Below are 25,856 nucleotides of genomic sequence, written 5' to 3' on the forward strand. Positions count from 1 at the left end.
GCCCCGGGCCGTCCCTCAGCCTCGCTGCTGTCGCGGCCGGCCCGGGGGAGCCGCCGCCTCCCGCCCGCGCTCTCAGGGGCGGCCGCCGCCCCGCGCAGCCGCCGCGCAGCCGCTGCTCGCGGCAGGTCCCTCGCGAGCCGCCGTAGCGCGCCCGCCGCGTTCCGTGAGGGGAGCCCGGGCAGCCCAGGCCGCAGCGGCGCCGCCGCCGCCGCCCCGCCCGATGTGAGCGGCCCCGGGCCGGGGGCAGCGAGCGCGGCCATGAAGAAGGACGTGCGGATCCTGCTGGTGGGAGAACGTGAGTGCCGAGGCAGGAGGGCCGGGGAAGGATGGGGCCGCCGGCTGTCACATCGCCCCGGTGCTGCGAGGCTCAGCCCGGCCCGGGCGGGGGGCGCGGGGCAGCGGCGGCCCCGCGGGGCGGGCAGGGGTCGGGGCGGGCCCGCCGTGACCGCTCGGAGCGCGGCCTGGAGCCCCGCGGCTCCTGCTCCGGGCACAGGCACGGCCGGCACTTGGTGGAACTGTGCAGCTTGCACGTCCCTGGAGATGACACCGGGGTGAAATTCGTGTTTGGCCACGGCCGATTTAAACTTTTGGTTTTCTTTTTCTTTTATTTCTTTATTTTTCTTTTTTTCTTTTTTGCCCGCGTGAAAATCACACTTGCACGTTTCCCGTTTACTGACTTTGGAGATCAGTGGCCTGATGTGCTCCCAGTGGTTCTAGGTCGGCTGTTGTGGGTTTGTGGCCAGGACAGGGCCAGAGAGTCCAGATCCCCTTTTTTGCTTTTAACTTTCTGTGTGACCTTGGATAACCAGCACACACGAAGGTGCATGCCAGAGGTGCTTGTGGGTCTGGATTCTTTCATATGTTCTTAAAATTGTGTCCTGAAGTTCACGCTTAGGTACCCAGATAATTGACAAGGCTCCCAGAGGCTCAGCTTTGCATCGGTATAAATAGCAGAGAGGTTCTGTTAGTTTGCAAAGAGAGCTTTAGTTCCTCGAGGGGAAAGAATACAGAGTCATTACCAAGGGTTATTAGTAAAATTACCTAGTTATACTAAGAATGTGGTATTGCTAACAAGGCTTTCCTGAGGACTGAATGCCCCATATATATTTATAGTGCAGTTTATGCTGTTGTTTTATGGTGCAGGTTGGCTCTGTCTGTGCTGCATAGAAAGGCTCTCTGTGACTCTTCTGGAGAGGAATCTTGAGGGAGCTGTCACTGTGCAGAAAGAGCTAACTCATTAAGATTGTGTTTGGTTAGTTTTGCATGACTGTGTTTGGGAATTGGTGCCTTTGAATACACAGTTTAATTCCTCTTTAGAAGACATGCCTGATTTACCTCATTGTCTTTGGCAAGGCTGTGTTTTGGGCTGGCTTTGTGCAGTGGTTCCAGCACAGGTGTAACAGGTACTTTGGAGAACAAGGTTCACAGTGTGTCCAAATGGGAATATTAAAGGTTTCTTAAATACAGCAGTGTGTACCGCATGGCACACATCAGATTGGGAGCATTGTTATGTTACACTTCTGTTTGACTTTAGTGAGGAGGAGGGAGAAATTTGTTTTACAAATTGGTAAAACCTGTCAGTTACAGTGCCAGTCCTGCTCTGTGTGTGTCTCATGTACATTTGTTAGTCTGAAACCACAAGTTAGTCCAGACCATATAAACTTTTTAATGATAACAGCAGAACAGGTTCAGAATCTGAAATATGCCAAGAACTCTTTATTGTAAGCCTGTTCCAGAACTCAGCCTCTTCCATTCCCAGTGGGGCACAGTTTAGGTTTAAGTTGGTTTAGTGCTCATATGCACCAGTAATTTTCAGAATATGTTCAGTGTGTTATGCAGCATGATGTAAAAGACTTACATGTGAGGAAAAGTACAAATTAATTATCATAAAGTGCTGTGCTGCTTTCCTTCATCCCAGTCAGCTGATGCTGTTTGGGTTGTTATTTCTAAGACTCTGAACAGATTGGGGAAGGCAGAGGGTTGACCTAGATTTGAACAAAATAACCCAGATCTCTACACCAGAACCTATGGATTTTCATAAAACCCAAGGACACTAGAAAGTGTATCAAGAGTTTCTAAATACTGAACAGTTACTCACCAGCAATACATAATCTATTTTCAGTCATGAGAAGTGGGTTTCTATATCTGCAAAACCTGTTTTGCCACGGTTTGAAGTTAGAAGTGTCTTGGTCAGGTGCAAAGCACACCTCACTATTTTCACTAATTAGTAACTTTACTTACCTATAAGGAAAGTACTCATCTTTTTTAAAACCCTGTGGAAGTAGGAGAACTTCTGAAGCTCTTATGATTCTGTCAGGATGAAAATTCAGGTGGAGTTGATGCAGGAGGAAGCCTGGCAGTTTAAGTCAGGATTTTATCTCCTTTGAGTATCTTTGATGGAAACACAACTGCCCTGCTGTTGGGGCATCTGCAGCCTGCTGCTCTGCAGGGAGCACCCCTGGGGAAAAGTTTTCAGCTGTTCTGTGTAAGGAAAACAGAAATCTTCCTCCTTAGCACAGCTTTTCTTTGCTTTTCATAATTCTTTTACAACTGCTGTTCATCATGGGAAGTTAAAGAGAAGGTTTTATTTCTGGATGTCAGAACATGTTACTGTACCAGAAATAGAGCCAGATAAGATGAGTGTGCTCTGACTGGATCATCAGTTCAGTAACACCAATTCCTGCTCGGAATCAGCCAGGGGCACAATCACTCCTCTTCATCTTCCAGTTCACAGTTCTGTAGAGTTTGAGATGTGGAACTGCAGTGATTTCAGCTGCACACCTGCTGTCCCCTGGTGCCATTTTCTGTTGGTTTCAGCAGGAGCAGGGACACAGCTCTGGGTGCTGCCCTGCCTGGTTACACATCCCTGCTGGCACAGGGGCTGCTGCCTCCAGCCTGAAATGGAGTTTTGCTTGAATTCTGAGGTGTTGGAAATAGACAGTCCCAGGGGAGATTTGAATATGAACATTTTGAGTTTTAAGAAATGTCTCAAAACTAAATAAAGCAGTAATTGTATTCAGTAATAGTCCTGCAAGGCTTCCAGAGGGCCAGAAAATTCACAGATGAGGGGATTTTGAGAGAGTGGAACCCTGAGAGAAGTTACCAAGTCTTGGTTTTAAATGGTTGCATTAGAGCTTGTCAAAACAAGCAACTCAGTTGTGATATCAGAAGTCTGAGCTTTGCAGGTAAACAAAGTCATTTATTTGATTGAATGGTGTTGGGTGCTGAAGCTGAGATTGTCATCTTGGACTGAGAAAATTGTGACTTCAGAAGGGTTGGTGGTTTGGGGTATTTTTCACTTTCAGTGGGGGACAGCTCATTTGTGTCCAAGGGATAAAGCTCTTGCACTTTAAAGTAGCCAAAGTACTGCAGCCTTGGTTCCTGTGCTCTTGTCCAGCTCTCATCCTTGGGATTTTAGGACTGAAGTGCAATCATCATCTCAAGAATTCTATAAAAACAGTTATTTTCTGCATGCTTTTCTGTGTGTATTCTTTGTATTTCTGAAGTTGTATTAAAGCATTTCTAGTTTGTTTTGATTATTTGTTTGTTTAAATGTTCTGTGTTAAGGTTAAAACCTGGCAATTTTGCTGTGTAAGGCAGAGCAGAATTCACTTCTCTTCTGGAGGAAATACAGAAGTGGGAGATGGACCCCAAGTTTTTGCAATAAAAGAATTATGAAAAAATTGCTGTTGTCCATATTTAATATGATTGTCCATTTAATATAATTAAACAATAGCTTAAAAGCTTTTAATGTGGTGAATTGGAAAATGCTTTTTAAATCTTCCCGTTTTAAGATGGGGTGCAACTGTTAAGTGTAACAAAACAAATTATCTAATATCTGTTTTTAATGCTTTTGCAGCCAGAGTTGGGAAGACATCACTAATTATGTCCCTTGTCAGTGAGGAATTCCCAGAAGAGGTAGAGCACTTTTATTTGTTTTCTAAGTTTTATTTCTATCCTGTCATATACTAAGTTAATAGACTTTGCTCTAAAGTAAAGTTTAAAAACAAAATAAAGTTTAAAATGGCAAAGATGACTTCAGGAAGAGTGATGTAGGTTGGTTTGAATCTATCTCTGCATGAAGATGTGAAATTGAAGTTTTATCTAAGTTCCTTCCTTACTTTTCACATTGTTAATGAAACAAATTGTTTTGTTTGTGATGAATGGGAGGTGTTTTAAGGAGCTGGAATTGGCCCAAAGTGTCAGCACATTTCAGCATGGGAGACACAGAAACGGGAAGGTGCTGAAAGAGGCAGGACCATCAGTTATTTTTGGGGGGTGTTGCATTTAAAGAGCAATTCGATTGTAAAATTATAAAGAATGAGGAATTAAAAGTCACATTGTATAACTTAGCCATTTTTTGTGACTAAGCAAGACATTGCCTTTATTTCTGTCGTTGAAGAATGTTTTATTGACTCTTGAAGTAAAAACTGCAGAAAAAGCTACTTCTACATAATATTCCTTTGAAAAGCAGCACATAGTTTTCTTTGTACCATAAAAAGAACCACAGCTGCTGCAAATAGTTAAGCTTTTTACATATAAACATGAATGTTTATTTCTTCTGATCACAGGTCTTAAAATAGACATCATGTGCTGCTCTTTGAATCTACTCTGCTCAGAGTTTAATGCAAATCAGTAGCTTCCACAGCTCAGGAGTCAAGATTGGAGTGTAAACAGAACTGAATTTTGTTAACATAATTGAATTTAGTTCCTAACCTTGCAGTTAAAAAGGAGATCCAGTTCCTTTGGCAAGTTGTTTGTTATTGTACTTAGTGAGCTGTAGTCCTCTGTTCACTTCTCACTTCTTCCTGCAGTATAACCTAGAATATTTAATTAAATTTGTGTGTAGAGAGAAAACATAATTTATGTGTTACACGAGATCTTCCTGAAATTACAGAAAAAACTTTTGTAAAAATTCTTCATCCTATAAAAGCTGCTGAAAGAGACCTGCCCAGTTCCTCAGGCAGATCAGAGCAACATTTTGGGGTCTAACAGGCACTTCAGGCCTGGAAATGGTGTTTAATGTAGGCTGTTATCAGTAACCACTCTTGAGGAAGAGCTGAGCAGAGCCTGAAGCTTTACAGAGAGACATTCTTGTGGTGATTGACTTTTCTTTTTCCCTTGTTTTACTCAAAGTAAAGTATCATTAGAGTTCAGTGTCAACAGGTGAAAGGCAATAAATAGATGTGCAGGAGATTTTTATTAAAATTAGGTTTAAGTTGATTATTCCCAAATATGGATTAGTGTTCTTTGGAAAAAAGGGCTGTCAGAGTTTCAGCATTTTTCAGAATTAGCTTTTTCTAGCATCATGTTTTGCTTTGCAGCATTTTCTGGATTTAATGTTTAGCACTGTCAGAAGCAAGGACGTTGTCAGGTTACAATTGTGTAAAAATTGAGATTTGTATTTTGTCTGTCATGCTTGTTTAGGTGTTGGATAGAGTGGGCTTGAGTTTTATAGAAGTATTCATTGAATGTATCCTCAACAGCATTGCTTTTCTGCAAAGCATGCAGGAAGTTCTGTGTGCAGTAAGAGTAGAAAATGAGAAGGTAGCAGTGAATTTTCAGTACTTTTATAAAAAGAAAACCAAACAAATAAAACCCAAAATACTCAAATACCTGAACAACTAATAGTAGTTGCACTGTTGAAAGCTGACTGAATGGCAGCTGTATTATAGTGTATGGCTTTTTTCACCATCTGGATTATCTTGAAAGGTTCTTTCTTGGTGTTCCTTTCAACCCCAGGTTCCACCCCGAGCTGAGGAAATCACCATTCCAGCTGATGTGACTCCTGAACGGGTGCCAACCCACATCGTGGATTACTCAGGTAGGGCTGCTCAGTGCCCTCAGGGATGTGCTGTGGAATTGTTTGTGGGCCTCAGCAGGCAGACAGGGCTGGCACCACAGCTACAGGTGGGACAGGCCTGGAGGAAAGTAGAAACTTGCTGAATTTTTAAGTTAGGACACCTCATGATTTTGGGTCAGTTTACTCTTTTTCTTGTATTTTAATCTTATTACTGAATAGATTCACTATGAAAGTTCATGTGCTGTCATAAATCTGTGCAAGTGTTGCACAACTGCAAAAACCCTTCTGCCATTTCCAGTGCAAGCCAGGAGTTAGGCCATGTTAGCAGCACCTTCCTGTCTTCTCTGTGCCATCCCTGCTGAGGAAATATCTCTGATGTGTTTAATCACCTGGAAAAAGAAATAATTTTTGGTTTTGGACTTGGTCTTAAATTTATGTGGAGTTTTTCTTTCTATTTAATTAATTTCTCATAGATTCAGTTAACAGAAGCTTGGTATCACCATAAAAATCATCACCACTTTAATAAAATCAACATATGGCATATTCTGATGTGAAAGTTTACATAATAGAAGGAAGAGACTGTTGAGAAATGTAAAAGGATGCAAACTATGACTTGTTCCAAAGAGAACCTCTCTACAAATATAATTATTCCTCTTCAAAATAGCTGTAAGAAGTTGATGTGCAACAGACTGTTTCTGTCTTACAAATTAATGGACCAATTTAATTATTGTTTTGGAAGGAGCACTCATTAGAGTATTTTATAAAAAGAAGTTTAAATAACAAGGCTTTGACAAAGCTGCCTCATGAACATTCTGAAATACCCAAGTTCAGTTTCAGAAGTTTTTGTTTTTATTTTGTTTGCAAAAATTTTAATATTAATGAATAATTTCTTCTATCAAATGCAGAAGCAGAGCAGAGTGATGAGCAGCTTTATCATGAAATATCACAGGTAAGTGTATTTTAGTCTTTGCTAGAAACTGGTTTAGGAATAAATCTTTTCCTTCGAAGTTCTCTGCATTAGATGGGCTTCAGTTTGAATTGAAGGGAAAAACCTTTCTTGCTTGACATTTTCTATTTTGTTTTGTGACTTGTGCTATAGGAGAGATACCTCTATTTAAGAAATCTTAAAGAAAGTAGGTTGTGGCCCTGTGTTGGTGAACTGAGCTTAAGCTTTGTCCTTCCAAGTTAAAGGACATCCTAAATATCCTTTAATCAGCAAGCCAGTTTTGTATAAATAATTCTGTCCTGAAAAGATCCATTTTGCTGCTTTCTGTCACGTGGTACTGATGCATTTATGAATAGCACAGGCTTCTTGGTGACTTTGTCATCCCTTCTGATTCCTATTTTCAGTTCTTTCTGAGCACCTTTGCACATTCTCTGCACAGTCAGTCATGGTGTTGTGTTCCATTTCTGGCATTTGGTTTGGTGCTTCAGTGGAGGCTGCACATGATGACTCTTCAGTTTGGATTTCCTGGTGGCACAAGCTGTGACTGTCACACTGCAAGACAGGCTTTTTGGCACTTCTCACCATATAAGTTCTTTGTTTTAATCTTGTTGGTCAGGCTCCAAGTAGTTTAAACAAGCCAGGAGCAGAGTTCTATAGAGAGTTTACTCTGATGCTGTTTTGTATGGTCTTTAACTGTCTCTGTTGCTCAGGGGTTCTGAGCAGTGGAATTCCATGTCTTTCCTTTCTCTTCATTTCAGGCAAATGTGATTTGTATAGTCTATGCTGTTAACAACAAGAATTCTATTGATAAGGTACAGTAACACATTTTATCCCCTTACTGAGATGCAACTTGTGCACTGTTAATTGATGTCAAGCTGGAATCTGGATTAGACATTTGAAATGCCTGAGGTGGAGTTTGAGATCAGTTGTTAAGACAATGAACAGATGTGGGTTTGCTTCTGCTCCATTTCCACGTACAAGTTTTTAGTCATTTCACTTGTCTGAGAACGTTGCTCATTAATCAGCTCCAATTTTTGTTTCCTTCCTTGTGGGTCAGTATGTGCCTTTTTGGGAAAGAAGCAGTTGTAGTGAAATTGTGCCCAGTTCAGTCACACTTAATTTGAATTTGTTTTTCATGTCTGTTTTTAATCCCACTTTAGGTAACGAGTCGATGGATTCCTCTCATCAATGAAAGGACAGACAAAGACAGCAGGTGCTTAAGTACAGATGAGAAGTGTGAATTGGGCTGCACATCCATGGGTGTCAGTGAACAGTGTTGAGGATTGTTTCATTGTTTAATCAAATACTAAACTTAAAGTTTGTATAAGAAGTCCAAGAAGCAAGAGGTCTGAAGGATGTAGGTCTGTTACATGTGCCAGCAGTGTTATTTATTTTGAATTTCATGGGCAGCTTTTACCAGGTGTGTTTATATTTGCTCTAGGGTGTGTATAGCTTTTCTGCTGGTGCTGGTTTGGGTACTAACAATGGAATTAGTTACCATTGTATGTAAATGTGTGGGTTTGTAGAATCAACAGGTACATTTCTAAGTATATATCAAAACACTTTATTTAAACTGCTGCCATTTAGTTTTGCCCATTGCCTCCAGTGGCATTTAATTACATCATAAAAATAGTACATTGCTTTCTGGTGGGACATAAAATGCTAAATTAAGATCCATATTTTTATCCATCTGTCTATAAAGCTCTTAATATTCTTTTTTTTTAGGCTTCCTCTTATATTAGTTGGAAACAAGTCTGATCTAGTGGAGTACAGCAGTATGGAAACGATCCTTCCCATTATGAATCAATATACAGAGATAGAAACGTGTGTAGAGGTATGCAAGACTTTCTGAAGTTAAAGTAACAGGGAATACATCCTTGCCAAGCACTTATGGCAACTTTATAGTAGAAAAAGGGATTCTGTTTTTTTTTTTTTTCCAAACTAAATATTTCCAACATGAGTAATTGTAATAGTAAGTTTTTATGTTATCTTTCTTTAGGAAAGGTTACACAATTGTATAATCAAATGTTACTGTCAAATTCTAATATTTAGAGCCTCCTCCCTCCTTACATGCTTCCCTTTAACAAGGGTTTTCTATTTCATATTAAGCCAGACAGATGTCTGCAAAGTATTCAGAATTGGTTTAATGTGTGGGTATGTTGTGAGTTTTTTGTTTTGGTTTGGTTTGGTTTTTTTCCAAAGCAGATACTGCTTTTTGATTTCTGTTCTTGGTATGACAGCAGATTGTAGTGCAACCTCATTTGTTAATTAATTGAGCAGATACAGGGGCTGGATGTCTTTTTTCCAAAGCAGCCCTTTACCAACAGGAGGGGACTAAGTCTTTAAAAATTTGATGCTTACTTAAATTTCAGAAGAAATCGCCAAATAGTCAAGAAACTAGCTCATCAATGTGAGGATTTCTCTTTCAGTGTTCAGCCAAAAACTTGAAGAATATATCTGAGCTATTTTATTATGCACAGAAAGCTGTTCTACATCCTACAGGTCCTCTTTATTGCCCAGAGGAGAAAGAGGTATTTATCCATAGATTCTCAGAGCAAATAATTTGGGGGGAGTGAATCACTTTGCTGTTTGTTCCTTTTCAGTGGATTTTGCATCTCTGAGTGTGTTCTGCTGCCAGCACCCACCCCAATGTCAGGCATTGCATCCCAGAGCCAGTGGGGCTGTTTGGTGATGTGTGGGCCTGGCCTGTCTTTCCTCTTCCTTCAGAGCAGTGAGGACAGCAGTGCTGCCTGTGTGAGCTGCTGGGTAAAACGAGAACCTTTGCTCATGGCTTTGAGCCAAATGTAATGTGACCCAAATTGTGTCTTCAATTCAGTTCTCCTTTAGATGTACATTTCACAGGAACTCCATTTATTTCAGGGAAAACACTCTGGACTTGGCCTGATCTAAGAGAATTTTTTTCCTGAGAATCTTGGGAAACTTTGGCAGAAGGGATGAGAAACAAGTGATGAGTCTGGTTTGTAGGGATCAGGTGGTTAGCTGAGAATATTATGAAGGAGTATTTTAGTTTTTTAAATTTTCTGGGCAAATACGAATAGAATCTCTAGTTGTATCCATTTAGTATTGGGAAGTAGGAAAGTTGCTTCAGCTGTAAATACTTTGTTAAGTAGAGAATCAGAGAATAACCCTGTTTTGATTTCTTCCATCAGAATCATCTATATGAGTTAGTAATATTCTGATAAAATTGTTGTGCTGAAATCTTTTTGGTTTTCCAAAACCAATGTCTGTGCAATCAATCTGTGTGACCTCTGTGAAGAGAAGAGCCCATCATCACGGTAGTTGTTGGGAGAGCATTGCCAGTGTCTGTTTTCCTTCACTTGGAAGGTATCCTAGCACTTCTTTTGTCCTAGAGATAGTCCATATGCTCCATGCTTTGCTGGTAGATGAATGAGCCCTGTGAAGGTTTTCAGTATTTGATGTTTGAAGTGAGCTGGCTGTAGTTCTAGACCTGTTTAGTTTTGCAAAGCACTGGGAATTAAAGGTGATTTTTTTTTCCCATCAAAAAATGTTTTGGGGGGAAAAAAACTTATTTAGTTGCTTCTCGAAGTTTTCTCTAGCAATAAGACTGAATTTAGAGAACTGAGTTTTATTTTTTTAAATAACAGTAGTGCCACCTTCAGCTTGTGAAGAGCTTGAGATTTTTCTTATAATTGAATAGAAAAACATTTAATGTGGAATAATTGTTTTAAATTTATGACTATAAATTTGCTAAATCAATTTTTTATTTCCTCTTGCTTTTTACTTTTGTGTACATGTGAATGAATGTCTCTGTTCTGAAACTGTAAATGAAGACTAGTGTGTGTTTCCATGTGATTGAGCTGCCTGGTGTCATTCAGTGTAATCTTTTTCTATTCAAGCCTAGAAAGATACTGAAGTTCCTTTTATTCCTTAGATGAAACCTGCCTGTATTAAAGCACTGACTCGCATTTTTAGAATTTCTGATCAAGATAATGATGGTACTCTCAATGATGCAGAGCTCAACTTCTTTCAGGTACCTCTCTTGCTTATCTTTGCACCATGCTTAAAGGTGCAATGTAATGCTATATATATGCTGTGTAATTCTAGAAAACAAATGATTGGTTTTGAATAAATAATAATAAATAAGAAATAAGAAAGAATAAGAAATAATAAATAAGAAGTGTGAACTGTAAAGGAATCAGGCCTAAATACTTGATCTCAAGTGCAGCATAGAAGAATGGATTTGTACAAATAGAAATGAGATTATTTTTATTTCTAACCATTGTTCAAGTTTGAATTCAAGACCAAAATTTTAAAAATCTATTAATGTACTTAAAAATCAAATGCAGTTTTTATGCCTTTATTTCCACTAAGAGATTGTGTTTTTGTCTTTAACCAGCTTATCAAAATTTTTAAGGCTGTATTTCATACAGGACATGCTGTTTGTCCAGCTCAGTAGCCAGTGGTACTAACATGCTGGTTTTGGGTTTTGTGTTAGAGAATTTGTTTTAATACACCACTGGCGCCTCAAGCTTTGGAAGACGTAAAGAATGTAGTCAGGAAAAACCTGAGTGATGGAGTTGCAGATAATGGATTGACATTAAAAGGTGAGTCTTATTTAATTCTTAAAAGATTGTACAGTTGACAGTCACTCTTACATGAAAAAGGTGGTCTTTAGGAATATGATCTCTGTCTTGATTTTCAGACTGCAAGACTGAGCTTGCTAAACTGTGATATCTTGGTGTTCTTTAAGCCTTGGGAAGTGCCAAACAAAAATCCTACCCAGTTATTTTGATGAAAACTCAAAGCAGGCTTCCATTAAACCCCCCTCCAGGCTCTCTGGTTTAAACTATTGAAAATACTGAATTTATTTTCATGCAGCTCTAAAATGCTGGTACTGGAAAAAGCAAACAACAACAGAAAATCAAAGGGATTGTTTGAAGGAAATGGTTCCTTGGAGAACACTTTTACAAATACCATGATTTCTGAATGTTCAGTCTGTGTAGATAATGCTTAAAGGTTTAAAATCGTAATGTGTATTTTGAGCTTTTTTTGTTTCCATATCTGATACTGATTCTATTGAAAACACTTGTAGCAGGCAGAGCACTTCAGAGCCTTAAGATGTCACCATTTTTGATTTTTAGGTTTTCTTTTTCTACACACACTTTTCATTCAGCGAGGAAGGCACGAGACAACCTGGACTGTTCTGCGGCGCTTTGGCTACGACGACGACTTGGAGCTCACGCCAGAGTACCTGTTCCCTCCGTAGGTACCAGTGCAGCCCCGAGCCTGAGGCCAGGCTCTGCTGCCCCTGCTCTGCACCAGGACAGGGTTATTCCACTGTCTGTATTTACACATTGCTCCATAACCACCTCCCTTACTTCATGGCCACCCAGCCAAAACCTTTGCGTGGCTGAACGCAAAGGAAGAACTCCCTTGTGCCAAATCGCGTCCTCGTGTCTTCTCTTTCTTCATAAGAAAGGTGGCAGAAGAGATTCTTAGTGTAAAACTGGAACATAAATTTGAGCAGTCGATTATTGTGTGTGATTAATTGTATTATTATTATTATTATTATTATTATTATTATTATTATTATTATTATTATTATTATTATTATTATTATTATTATTATTATTATTATTATTAAATTCTAAAGGACTTATCAGTATTTTCATAGCATTTGAGACCTATTGAAAATCCCCAATTTAAAAAGAGATTGACCAAATTCTGTGGCTTCTATTAAAAAATGTAATTGCATCATTTTTTTGTTCAAAAAACCCCAAACCCCAAAGTACAAAAAACAAAGCAAACCAACAAAAATGTGATTGCTGTAGAGCTATATATCACAAAAGGCACTCACTCATCATTTTAGAATTCCTAATAAAAAGTATGTGCTTTGATCAATGTGAAGATAAATTATTAAAGTTAAGTGCCAAGTCAGATACTAAATGTTATAATTCATAAAGTATATATTTTGAGTTTTAATATTCTGGCTTTCATAAACAATTAATGCTTCTTGTATCTGTGTTTGTTTTCAATGAACAGCCTAAAAATTCCCCCTGACTGCACAACAGAACTAAATCATCATGCATACTTGTTTCTTCAAAGTATTTTTGATAAACATGATTTGGTAAGCATTTAATTTGTGTGTGTGTGTGTGTGTCTTTATGTTTACAAGCCTTGGTTTGTCAGGAGTTTTGCTAACAAAAACATGTTTTTATCATGATGTCATTTTATTCAGCTTAACCTATAGAGTCAGTACTAACCTGCAGCTTATGATTGTCTACAAGGAGAGTTGGCAGTTATAGCTGTACTACCAAATTGTTTTTAACTAGCTCATACATTTAATCTTATTAAAAAACAAGGAAAGAACAATGATTAAAAAGAAATAAGCATGATTTCTTAAATCTTGCAAATGTACAGCAAGAAAATACCAGTTTAGAATAGATACTAATTAAATTATGTCTGCTACCATATTTTGTTTCAGGATAGAGATTGTGCTTTATCTCCTGATGAATTGAAAGACTTGTTCAAAGTCTTCCCTTACATGCCATGGGGCCCTGATGTGAACAACACAGTTTGCACAAATGAAAGAGGATGGATCACATACCAAGGGTTTCTCTCGCAGTGGACGTAAGTGTGACACAGGACATTTTAGTGGTTGAGAACTTTGGGTATGATCATGTGTTTGTGGATTCCTCTTAAAGACTGTTGGAAAGAGTAGAAGATTTATAGTTGATAATTGATCCAAGCAGTCAAGTTTTTGTATCCATCCAGTGACCTGATCTTCAGACTGTTGTGATAACCTGTTCAGGATTTGGCCAGTATTTACTGCTGACAATGAAGAAGAGGCTCTTCAACATGTGGAAATCCCTTATGATCCCTGCTGAAATGTTAGTGCTGTTGTTCTACCCCTTAGAGATGGTTTGAAAAATGGTCCTCAATAATGAGGGTTTTTTTTCCCAATTTAAAATACAGAAAATGAGAAAAATGTTATTTGGGGAGATAAGAAGATACAGTGTGGGTGATAGGCCTCTGCAAGTACTGCCTTTGTAGAGTTCTGGTGACCAGTAAGACTGATGGAGTTATCACCATTTACTCATTGATTCAGAGACTTTTGTCCTTCAGCACTGCACAGTGCCAGGAATGTTTCTGTCATGTCAGTCTGGAGTTAGGAGATAAGGATTGTTTCAGTACTGTAAGTAACTGGTAGCCCAGATGGTGACAATTGAAAATGCTTTTTGTCCCCTCTGCCAGACTAACCACATACCTGGATGTGCAGCGTTGCCTGGAGTACCTGGGTTATTTGGGGTACTCCATACTTGCAGAACAAGAGTCTCAAGCATCAGCAATCACAGGTAATAAAAATTTGATACAACACAGAAATTTAAATTTAGAAATATACTAGAGAGCAAATTGTTTGATGGTTCATCTATTTTCATTTACTCTCTTTTACTTTCTGCTCAAGTGAAACCTTTGATTTAATGTTTTTGAAAGATTGATTTGTGTGCATTTTCATGCTTTCACATGTGTTTATATCTTGTGAAAAATATTTGTGTTTTTCCAAAAGTGACAAGAGATAAAAAGATAGACCTCCAGAAAAAACAGACTCAGCGAAATGTCTTCCGATGCAACGTTGTTGGAATGAAAGGCTGTGGGAAAAGTGGAGTTCTTCAGGCTCTTCTTGGAAGAAATCTAATAGTAAGAAACATACAGTATTCATCTATATATGCTCTTGAGTTAAGATTAGACAGCAAAATGATTGATCTTAGAGCTTTAATGGTTATTACTCAGTTTGCAGAGTTCTTTGAAGAAATACAGAATTAGTAAGGAAGAGTTTGGGTTTTTTTGGTTTTGGTCTATTCTGGCAGTGGCTATTGCATGCAATAATGATTTGTACATCATAGATTATAGCTATGCATTTCTTTGAAGAAAACCCAAAGATAATTATAATTTTAATTTATTAATAAATGGAGTAAACGAGCTGTTCAAATCTAACTTAAGGGGAGAAGTTGCTGTGGTCTAACATGAAATTCTGCCTTTTCAGAGACAGAGGCAAATACGTGCAGAACACAAATCTTACTATGCCATTAATACAGTCTATGTATATGGACAGGAAAAGTACTTGCTGGTAAGGCTGCCTCTTTCTTGTTTGCCTTACACTGGGTAATGTTAAAATTCTGTAAATTATTCAGAGCCTTCTACAACAAACTAGTTTTAATTCTCTCTTCTTAACGTGGATTCCTCCCAGTTATTTTCTGTCCCAAATAAGTTCTGGGGTTTTTTGGTGATAATTTAGCCGAACCTGGTCAGACCCCTGTTATTTTTGAAACCTTGACCTGAGTTGTACAAAACCTAGTCCATTTATGGTTACACTGCAGCATATCAAATTATAACATGTGATAAATGATCAAAAGTCAGTCTGCCTATTCAGTAAGAAGTGTCTGTCACACAGAGTGATTAGAATGGCTAAAATTAGTATTCAGTGGGAGAAATCACTTCTTTAAGGCTTGTTCCATTCTAGTTCTTCTTTATGATAATATGATCTCTGGTTTCTGAGATCTAGTCCTGCTCTGTGGTTTTCCTCTATAGGATGCATGCCCATTTCTGTAGCTGTCTAAGCCTTTGTTTTAAAGTAAATATCACTGTTTATGTTGAGGTGGTGATTGCCTGCAGATGTGATGTTAACAGCTCACATATGCTGGCTGCATGGTAAATTCCTACTGTTCTTTTTCATTGATTCTGCCTATTGTCAGTCCATTAGTTTGGAGGATACATAAAAATAAGCCATAAAAATTATGAGACAAATTACAAAATTCCTTGAACTGCATAATAACAAGCTTTCCTCCCTGTGCAACCATCTTTTTTCCAGCTACACGATGTCAGTGACTCAGACTTTTTAACTGATGCTGAGACCATATGCGATGCTGTCTGCCTGGTATATGATGTCAGTAATCCTAAATCCTTTGAGTACTGTGCCAGGATTTTTAAGGTTTGTAGAGTTTATATTTACAAACCTCTACATTTATATTTCTTCTCATTGACTAAATATTCAGTATCAGTTACCTGACCTATACACTGGTTCTAGTGCTTAAAAGACATTTTATTTCTAAGTGCTGGTTATTTATCAGGATGCACTTCTGTTACTCATACAAAGCAAACATCTGCTTTTCTATGTAAACTACTCTGCTTCTAGAAATGCCTGACTTCAGTGGCATGAATGTATCTTAATGCTGCTGCAACCAGTGTAATACAGCCTGTTCCAGGTTGAATTTTTCATCTACTGTTTCTTTCACTTCTTTTTCTTTAAATTTGCAGCAGCACTTCATGGACAGCAGAATACCATGTTTAGTGGTAGCTGCCAAGTCCGACTTGCATGAAGTTAGACAGGAATATAGTATTTCTCCTGCTGAATTCTGCAGAAAACACAAAATGCCTCCACCCCAAGCCTTTACTTGTAATACTGCTGATGTGCCGAGTAAGGATATCTTTGTAAAACTGACAACTATGGCCATGTATCCGTAAGTACTGGAGCTGTTCTGTTTTCCATGTGCATGGTCACACAGCAGCACTCACTGCACGCCATCGTGAGCCCAGGATGGAGCTGCCTCACCGAGCTTTAGCAACAGAGAGACACAAATGGCCTCAGTGGGATCTTTATTTCAAATTGAGGAGCTAAGCATAGATCCAGCACAGAAATCAGTCCCAGGTATTGTTGCTAAGTTGAAGAATGCCCTAGTTCATCCAGCTCATGATGCAAATTCCAGCCAACAGGTTTCTGTTTGATCCATATTGGTGATATAAAAAGTGCATAAGTTTTTACATCTTGGTATTTTTGAGAGCGAGTTGTGCTGTAATCCTTGGTAGCTCGACAGCTGATTGCAATGGCCCCTCAGTGCACAACAGTTCCCCCAGTGCACTGCTTAAAATACTTGTTGTTTTCAGGGTGTTTATTACAATGTGCTCCTGGTCATTCATCTAATAAATATTATAATTTCAATAGAATTTTTTGTATAAACGTCTTTGGACTTCAGGTACAAGGTACTTAACCTCAGATTCTTCTGCACTATGCATCTCACTGTTGCTAAACTCACTTTGCATCTCCTTTTTTGGGGGGTGAAGCTTTTAATATGGTGATGAACTATATAAACATTACAGCAGATGGAGTCTAGTATGACAGCTGACATTTGCTTTAAAATAAATAGAACTAATGCCACTTTCACCCAAAATAATAGGGTATTTTTAATTATTTGAAACTGAATTTACTGAATTACATCTGTAAAGCTGTAGTTTTGGGTTTGGGTTTGGGTTTTTCTTTTATTTTACTCTTGTGTTCATTTTGTAGCACTGGAATACTGGGAAACCACTGAAGTGTAGCGCTGACCAAATGTCTGTCATATCAATATTCCTGCTTCTCCCTTACTTTTCAAGCATGTGTTTGGTAGGGTGGGAAGCATAGAGGCAACGCTCACCGTGTAAAGAGTGCATTCAAAGTGGTAGAAAATGTGGCTTCCTTTCCTTTGAAAAAGGGGTGTTATCTATTGCTGTGCAGACATACTCAGAAGCCTTTAAATGCTTCTCTTTTATGGGAGCTTGTATAAATTCATCAGACATTTTCATTCATGTTTGTGCTTTGCTGTTAAGATCTGTATATGGTGGTGATGCCAAAATGTCCAAGACGTAGAACCTCTAACCTTCAAATTCTGCACAGCTGTAGTTGTACCCTTTCTTCCCCAGTGTATTTTTTTTTTTTCCTCCTCTCCTTACTCATTCAAATGTACCTTTTATTCCTGAATCTCTCTTGGTTGTGGCACAGTCCTAATGTGCAGCTGATTTGATGAGCAAGATTTCAACTGCTGTCCTTCTGTGTGTTTCCGCAGCCATGCCCGGTTACGCTGTATGTGCGCCTGCAACAGGTGTACATTTTGCATCTGTCAGAACTTCCTCAACTCAGACTTGCTGCAATCTGTAAAGAACAAACTCTTCACTGCAGTTCTTAACAGGTCCTTAACTTTATTTACTAGGTACCAGGTGTGCTTTTAAAATAAAGGGTGTCTTTGGAATACCAATTGGTAACCTTATATACTGCAGGTTTTTCACTCCATATCCACTAAATAGGCCAATACTTTAATAATTGTCATGGAATTATCAAACTTGGTTTAACTTGGAGGTTCTTTTGAGCTTAGTTTAGACATTTTTGTGAAACATTACCGATTTGGTTGTTGATTCAGGCTCTTTGTGATTGCAGGAATTAGGACTGTGTTTTTAGGGAACTGCTGATAGTCCTTAAGTAGTGTCTGCAAAGCTGTGTAATGTTTCTCACTTGAGACATTACAGGTTTGTTTAGTACTGATTAGAGGCAGTGCCTTTTAGATCCCAGTTACACAGGTATTTTCATAAAGGCACAGCTTGACTTCCAGCAGCATCGTGTAAAATATGACATGTTTATATTTGCTAATTTGATATTTGGGAGTTCATAGAATTTCTGTGTGTGTGTGTGTTATGCTTGGTTTACACAAAGAGTGGGCATTTTGTCTTAAAAAATAATCCAGATGTTTAAACATCCAATTCCTCTCTGAATGAAATGCAACATGTAAGTGGTAAATGCTTAAACATTTGCATTTCCAGATACTTTTGGAAAAACAATTGGTAAAGAGAGATAACTGGTTTTCAGCATTGAAAGCAGTGCTAGAGCTTGTCCTGCAGGCAGTTTTTGACACACAGGATTTACTAACACCTCAGCACTTGTCATCACACCCCAGCAAATGGGAGTTCAAACCAAACAACTGTTGCAGTGCAATGGTTCCATCCTGCACGGCCTTCTTGGAGGCTTGGATGGGAAATGTGTTTATTTGGAGGCCATGGTTGAGGTTTCCTGAGGAGCTGCTGGTCCGTGGATGTTACTGCTTGTTACAGGTTTCAGATGTAGCTGCTCCATGTGTCTGCCTCCTTTTAATGCAAGTGACACACGTGTAGGAGCTCTGCTGATACACCCACCTACAGGAGTGAGCATTTTCCTTGTCAAATACCACTTTAATCCAAGATACAAGTGTTAACCACAGAGTGAGAATTCAAGGAAGGGTGAAAAACTCATTAGCTTAGGAAAAGACTGAATGAGGGAGGCTCTTCATGCTGCATCTGTTCTACAGCAGTCATCCCAGAGGCAGAAATACCTTGAAACAGCAATCTCTGCATATTGTCACTCTAAAACTTCATTGAGCAGTCACTACTAGAAAATCCCAGCTCTTCATTATTGAGGCTGAAATCTCCTCTGACACATCTTCATTTTTTGGAACTGGTATGGATTTCTCCATTTGCTGTTGTGATTTGTTTCTCTTTTGTATGGGTTTTTTTGAGTCCTGCATTAGACATTGAACTTCATTCCTCTGAAGTGCTGCCAGGGTCTCAGGGTACTGAAATATTTGATTGAGGTTTGGGATGCTGTCATTCCACACCTTATCACTAGGGAGACTATAACAAACAGGAATCCAATACTGCCTGAAAAGTCTGTAATTCAAGGTGAGGAGAATTCCTCACAGACCCTTCCCTCCTGAAAGAATTATTTGCTAGAATCCCTTTGTCTCTCAGTCACTGGGGTTTGTTCAGGTTTCCAGCACGCTCACTTCATCTCACCTAGTCCCTCACCAACTAAAAAAACCTCACCTTGCTGAGGTTATTTACCATTCAGCACATGAACTGCTGCACAACAGCACATGAGGTAGAACTGGGATACCTCTAAACAAGAGGAAATAGCTCCCAGTTGTAGGCACAGGAGGGTGAGATGGATTTCTTGTCTTATAAAAATCATACATCCAATGATGTGTGATTAGAGAAAGCATTTGGATCAAGAAGGACTTTCTGATTCAGATAGTTTCTATAAATTTTCTTACTCTGCCTTCACAAGTGCTTACCATTAAGTCAGCTAGTTGAACAAAAGTTAGATAGCTGATGGGGGAAGGAGGTTTCTAGTGAGTACTTTATTCTCCTGATCCCTTTCTATTCCCTTAGGCTGTGGGAGCTTTTCAGGTAAGCTGAAGTTTTTCACACAGGACCCCTTCCTGTGCCCTTTGTTGCTAAGTAACCCCTAAACACTGTTCCCAAAGCACAACAAAAACTCCCATTTGAATATTCCCACTGTAGTAATTAAAGGAAGAACATTGCCTCTGTGCAGCTGAGAAACCTGCTCATGCCCCCCTCGGTTTCTCTGGACAAATTTCAGGAGTTCCCTGAGGCTTGCAGGCTGTCAGAAAGGCAGGTTCAGCCCAGAGGTTGCTGTGTTGGTTTGAACTGCCCAGGGTCACCATTTGTTGGTTCAAGGAAGGAGGCACAGCATTCAAAGCACTGGACATGCATGTATGAGACTTGCTAATATCCTGCAGTATCTCTGTAGTTTTAATATGTTCTTTCCTTTAGGTGTTCACTTCAATTTGGCTGGCTGGCACCTAATCTCTTTTTACTACATTGTTTTACCAAAAGCAGTCATTCTAACCCTTTAATGATGAGCTTGGATTTTTGGCTTTTTTTTTTCCCCTTGGTTTCAAATCATCCATGTTGCTTTTTGCTTGTACAGTAGTGGCATTTTTCTGTCAACTAAGTTCATTTCAAAATAAGATGATCCAAATGCATGAGAATTGTGTTCATCAAGGAGACTTCTCAGAGGATGTTTTTCTTTAAAAGTTTTTAAAACACTGTGGAATTGAAATTAAATTCTACTTCCACATGAAACCTGGTTGTTTCAGGAATTATTAGTAAGGTTTTGGTTTCTGTGACAACCTTCCTTCTGAGCAATTAAAGCTAAGACAATAAATTATTATTGTGTTTTCCTGTAATAATGGTGATGTTTTAAGAGTGTAGCCCAGAATTTACCTTTCACTATGTGCAGTGTACACAGGTTTCTTTTCAAAACTCGCATGTTGCCTTTAAATCGAATTGCAGAAATCTGTCTCTAAACTTAGGTGTCCCCCAAATGAGGACATTGCTAAATGGCATCCCCAAAATGACATTAGGACATTAGAAAATGCTAATTTATTTTCCTCCTTCTCTAAGCTGTTTGATGCCCCAGACTGCCTAGAAATTTCCAAAGCTGTGTCCCTTGACTTCTTTCTAAACAAAGTGTAATGAATTGGCATTCCACATCCATTTTTAGGTTTTGTGGATAATGAGATGCATTTGGAGCTTTTCACATTTTAGATTATTAATGCATGGGGGAAAATTCTAACTGCTGCACTTAGTTTGCAACCTAGGAAAATATGTGCCTGAAGGGCAGCTGCAGCAGCTCGTGCAGGTTATGTGATGCTTTTGGAATTCAGTTGCTTATATTTAATGCTCAGAGCCTTTGTCAGAGCAGGCTGCTGCATGATCTTGCTTTCAGTTCTGCTGTGAGTAGCCATGTCAGCAGCCTGGTGGCCCCAGCACTGTGCTTTTAAAATGCTTTGGAAGTTACTATAGGAATGTTTTGGAAGTCCTGGATTTAAGGATAAACCTTCCCAGATCTGGGAATTCTTGTGCTGCTGACCTTGGGAGAAGTGTCAGCATCAGTGCGTAACCCAGCAGTTTTCTGTGTGTACCCATGGCAGGCATGCTCAGTTAACTTCTTAGCAAGTGCATGTGACAAACTTCTTGTGAGTTGTTCAAGTCTCTTGGAAAAAATCCCATCCAGATTTCCAAGATCTTCATCAACAAGTGGCAAGGTACTTGACTCACTGTTAAGAGTAGGTTGAATAAAAACATGCCTTTTTCTTTCCAAAATGTGCATTAAAATCCAAATTTTGTGCCAAAGTCAAAATTTCTAGACTTCTATATATTTGTGGAACTAATTGTATGATTAAGTACACAGCAGCCTGGTTGGAAAGTTTGAACCATCATTCTTATTAATAAGCAAGAGTTTCAAATGCAGTTCATTTATGGAGTCCTCACTACTGCTCTCTGTGTGTATAAGTGCACATCTATTTAGATGTTTTACCCTTGGAGAGAATATTTTTTCTAATTCAGGGTTACTCTGTTACTAACAAGGCAGTAGTAATTTCCACCACTGGTGAAAATTAGTTTCATAAGCACAACTAGACTGAAGTTAAGTTTGAAAGTTATTATTTGATGAGGTAGAATTTTTCAGTGTGTATTGAAAAAGGGTTTGGTGCATTGTAGCCGCCTTCATGTCCAAGAACCTGCACTAGAAACAAATATTGATTCTTTTTTATTATCTCAGATTTTTTTTGTTCCTTTAATGGCAGCTAAACAATATTAGAGAGTAAAGTTGTAAAAATGGATTTTATGACAGCATAAGGAACATTGAAAGAAGAAAAATTGGATGTTTATGAAGTTGTAAAGCAGTTAGACATCCATAATGTTCTGAATTTCAGTAAGCATTTTGAACTTTGGATTTTCAGGCTGAGACATTCAGAGTAGATTTCCTTGAGGTTGTTAGACGAGTCCCTGTCTCAAATTAGTTCCTTATTTAAATGAAAGAATCTGCTATTGTTAGGCTTAGAAAAGGGATCAAAGCCAATTTAGTCTCCCTTTAGACATTACAAGAGGATATTACCATGGCTGAGAACATATAAATTGTTTTTAGAAGGATGAAGCATGCTCAGCAAGTTTCTTGCATACTGTTAAATATGGGCATGTGCAAAACAAGGCAAATTATAGATAGGAATCAGAAAATCTAGATGTGAGAGATAGTGCTTTATGAGGCAATGCAAAAGCATTAATTTGCAATTTAAACATTGATTTGCATATTTAAAGGGATGGGGTTTTAGTACAAATAGTTCGGCATTTGAATTAACCAAATTAAACTGGAGACTTGTTAGTTACACAAATACTCATCCAGCACTGTGTACTACCAAACAGAGCTTGTCATGTAATCTAGTAAAATCATGTTACCTACAAGTGATTCATGTTACAGACACAGATTAGTTTATAATTTCCATATCTGAAGAAAAGGATTTCACAGCCTTTTACTAAGAAATTACCTCAAACTATCACTGGAGTGATAAGATACAGTCTTTGAGTTCTCAACAGCAGTGGGATCTCATTTTTATGGCTGATGTGCATATGGTGCAGAGTGTTGCAGTGTCCTGTGGGACACATGGAAGTTGAGGCTGTGGAGATGGAGTGGGAAGAGAAATCAAGTTTCATAAACAGGTTTCTTTATCCTTAAAGCAGTGGCATTTAGCTACATGAAATCACACATTTCACTTTGCTTATTAAAAGCACAAACTTGATTTGTTTCTATTTTTCCCCAAGACTTAAGTTTTTAACAACTGCACAAGGATCAGGGGCTAGGTGGCTATAAATCAGGAGTTCTCTGGGCTTTTTGGTTTGAGAGGGTTGCTGTGTTGAGCCATGCAATGAATGCACTGTGCATGTGTGTGAAAAGGTTAAGAGCCTGCCTAGCTGAGGTGGGGGCCATGCTGGTAGCAGACGAGGAGAGCAGGATTATGCAGCAGGTGCACGCCGTCCACTCTGTAGAAGATTCCATCTTCATGGAGTCATCTCTTGGGCCACGTTTGCTTGAAGCCAGGTAACAACAGCCAAACCCAGGTGACCTTGCCATTGCCTTTTCCCTGTCTTCCCCCCAGCAAGCCACCTGGCATCCAGTTTGCAGAGACTTTGTCAAAACTAGCTGTAGAAAAACTAATGCTTGCAGGAGTTCTTGGATGTGGTCTGTTCTATAACCCAGCAAGACATTCTTAAATAAGATCAGGATTTTTTAGACTAAAGAGCAACTGTGTGTGCATCAAAGAGCCTGTTCTTCAGCATGTGGTATGGCAGAACTCTGATTAACTATCTGGCTGTTATGGCTCCTGCAGAAGTCTACTAAAGCATATCCAAAACTGGTTTTGTGTGTTTTGATAGCAAGTAGCAATTCCTGCTCTGTTAAACAGCTTGTGAGCTACAGCCCTGCAGTTCTCCCTCTCTGAACTCCTGTGTGTGCTTAGGATCTCTGTGCTCCTCTCCTTAACCCTCCTGCAGCTTCACTGAGTAACCCATGGCAATTAACACAGGCTAAAACATGTAGGCTAGTGAAGTTCTGTTCTGAGTTCTATCTCTAAAGCAAACAAACAAAAAAATCAACTTTACCATTGTTTGGGAACTTCCTGTGCTTTGAATTATGGCATTTATGATAACTTGTTTTAAATGGTAGCTCCTGCTTTCTGGTAAGCTGTCATACTTCAGACTGCTGTTAAGGGTGGTCAGCCTTGCTTAACTGAGCATGTTCACAGACTTCTTGCAATATTTGGGAGAGTTGGGTCATTGCCTGTCTCCACTGTCATGTGAGATGTGGATTTTTCTGTCATACAGTCACTCCATGCTGTCGTTTTCTGTTGGTGCCATCGTCACTGCCTGTTTCACTCGCACTCTCTCTTAGCTTTCAGCTTGGTGTTGGATGACTGCTTCTGTTCTTGTGACTACTGGGAAGAAAGGGATTTTAAAATGGTTTGATTCTAGCTTTTGGAAAAATATTACTTGCTACTTGTCAGTAAACTTTTTTTGGGGGTAGAATAAGTAGGTATTCAACAGGACTGGGAAGTTTTTAATGGAAAAGCAGAAATATTAAACTCAACATTTAGAAAAGAAAGAAAAAAGGATTTTGCTGGACAGAGTTGTTCTCACTATGAGTTACTAATTATTTGTAGCTATTTTTGTTTTCCTTTCCCGAATGCTTGCTGGTACTCTCAAAGGAGACACCCTGCCCTCCCTACATCCATGAGAAATGATCTGCTCCTGCATTTCTCCTCAGCCGTGTGAGCGCTCTGACTCCAGGGAGATCGGATGTGCTCAGGGCTGCAGATCAAATCCTGAGCTTTAAGAAAAGCAAAATGAGTGTAAAGTGCTCGTTAAGGCTGGACTGTGAGCTGTTTGCCTGTGACAAGTGTAGTGATGAGTTTCCAAAAGCAGAGTAGTTTAGCACAAGCTGTCTGGAGTTCCTGGCATGGAATTAACCTGGTTCTGTATGTGTGTTAAATTTCAGGCATGTGACACAAGCGGACCTCAAGAGCTCAACGTTCTGGCTCCGAGCAAGTTTTGGTGCTACTGTGTTTGCAGTTTTGGGTTTTGCCATGTACAAAGCACTACTGAAGCAGCGATGATTGAGAAGAAGCACATCTGGCCCTACCAAATAAATAAATAAAAAACCACTTTTATGTACATTCTGAATGCTTTAAATTCTGCTAGAAATATTTATATATGCAGAGTTACTTTATTAATATTTGTAATTCATGCTTAAGATTATTTTAAATTATAGCTCCAACTACAGTATTGCATAATGTGTGGAAAAAAGGAATTGCATCTTAACAGCCAGCTAAAATGGCTTAACTTGTAAGGCCAAAAGGGAATTTGTTGTAAATAACCTGTACATATTAAAGCAAGTAAGACATTGCTTCCCAAAAAACCTATTCAAAATACTGTTCTTAGATGTTCACCATGGTGACATTCTAGTGTATAGGTGAAATTCATTTTCAGTAGAGTAGACTCAACTCAAGGATCATACTTCCTCAAGGATTGCTTATTTATTTCACATTCATCTGAAGTGACTTCATCTTTTTGGACTATAAGCTATAGCAGGCAGAATTTGTGATTTTTGTTCATATTTTTAACTGATGAACAAATTTGCCCCTCTAATCATGTATTTCAGGAAAGAGTCACCTTTGCTGTCCTGGCCTATGATTTTGTATTTTACATGACCAGTGACATATTTAGAGTCTGGTCTCTTTTAAGAAGAAAAAAGTAAAACTTTGAAAACTGCCAGACCAACTTCATACACTGTGTGTAACCCGTGTTTTTCATTTTTCACTATGTTGTGTTTTATAACCCTCATGAATCAGATGAGCAAATTTTGTATGTTCTAAACGGTTATAATTTGGAAAGTGTTACAGTTTAATTTCTCACATCTGTCAGTCATACTCATTAAAAGCTGTGTATAAGAGAAAACTGCAATAGTACACAGTGCCTATTCTACTGTAGTATATTAGTTGCATGGATCACAGTGCATTCTGTAATGGGCTAGAATTACCTATAGACACAGCTTTTTTAATGATCAAGTAAACCAAACATTAAATTCCTCATGACAAACCTATTTTTCCATTGCTGGCCTTTTCAAGTATTTCAATAAAATAACTGTGTACTGTG

The 25,856-nt window shown here is 39.0% G+C and overlaps 1 protein-coding gene across 3 annotated transcripts; it reads left to right on the forward strand.

The window, feature by feature from the left end:
* The first annotated feature begins 110 nt into the window (after window positions 1-110).
* On the forward strand, window positions 111-25,856 carry RHOT1 (ras homolog family member T1). 3 transcript variants are annotated; one of them, XM_074554787.1, is made up of 21 exons: window positions 111-295; window positions 3,860-3,918; window positions 5,743-5,824; window positions 6,709-6,752; window positions 7,508-7,561; window positions 7,910-7,962; window positions 8,475-8,583; window positions 9,179-9,280; window positions 10,663-10,761; window positions 11,227-11,335; window positions 11,873-11,993; window positions 12,774-12,858; window positions 13,216-13,361; window positions 13,986-14,086; window positions 14,299-14,429; window positions 14,776-14,859; window positions 15,601-15,720; window positions 16,047-16,249; window positions 17,609-17,731; window positions 23,104-23,247; window positions 24,700-25,856. In XM_074554787.1, exons 1-21 carry the CDS (start codon window positions 259-261, stop codon window positions 24,815-24,817), a joined length of 2,124 nt encoding a protein of 707 aa, XP_074410888.1. In that variant the 5' UTR covers window positions 111-258; the 3' UTR covers window positions 24,818-25,856. The 3 variants fall into 3 exon arrangements, with proteins under 3 accessions (XP_074410888.1, XP_074410889.1, XP_074410891.1); XM_074554788.1 differs by lacking the exon at window positions 23,104-23,247; XM_074554790.1 differs by lacking the exons at window positions 17,609-17,731; window positions 23,104-23,247 and having other exon boundaries at window positions 112-295.

This window comes from Zonotrichia albicollis, chromosome 19, assembly GCF_047830755.1.
Source record: "Zonotrichia albicollis isolate bZonAlb1 chromosome 19, bZonAlb1.hap1, whole genome shotgun sequence".
In the NCBI taxonomy this organism is placed as follows: domain Eukaryota; kingdom Metazoa; phylum Chordata; class Aves; order Passeriformes; family Passerellidae; genus Zonotrichia; species Zonotrichia albicollis.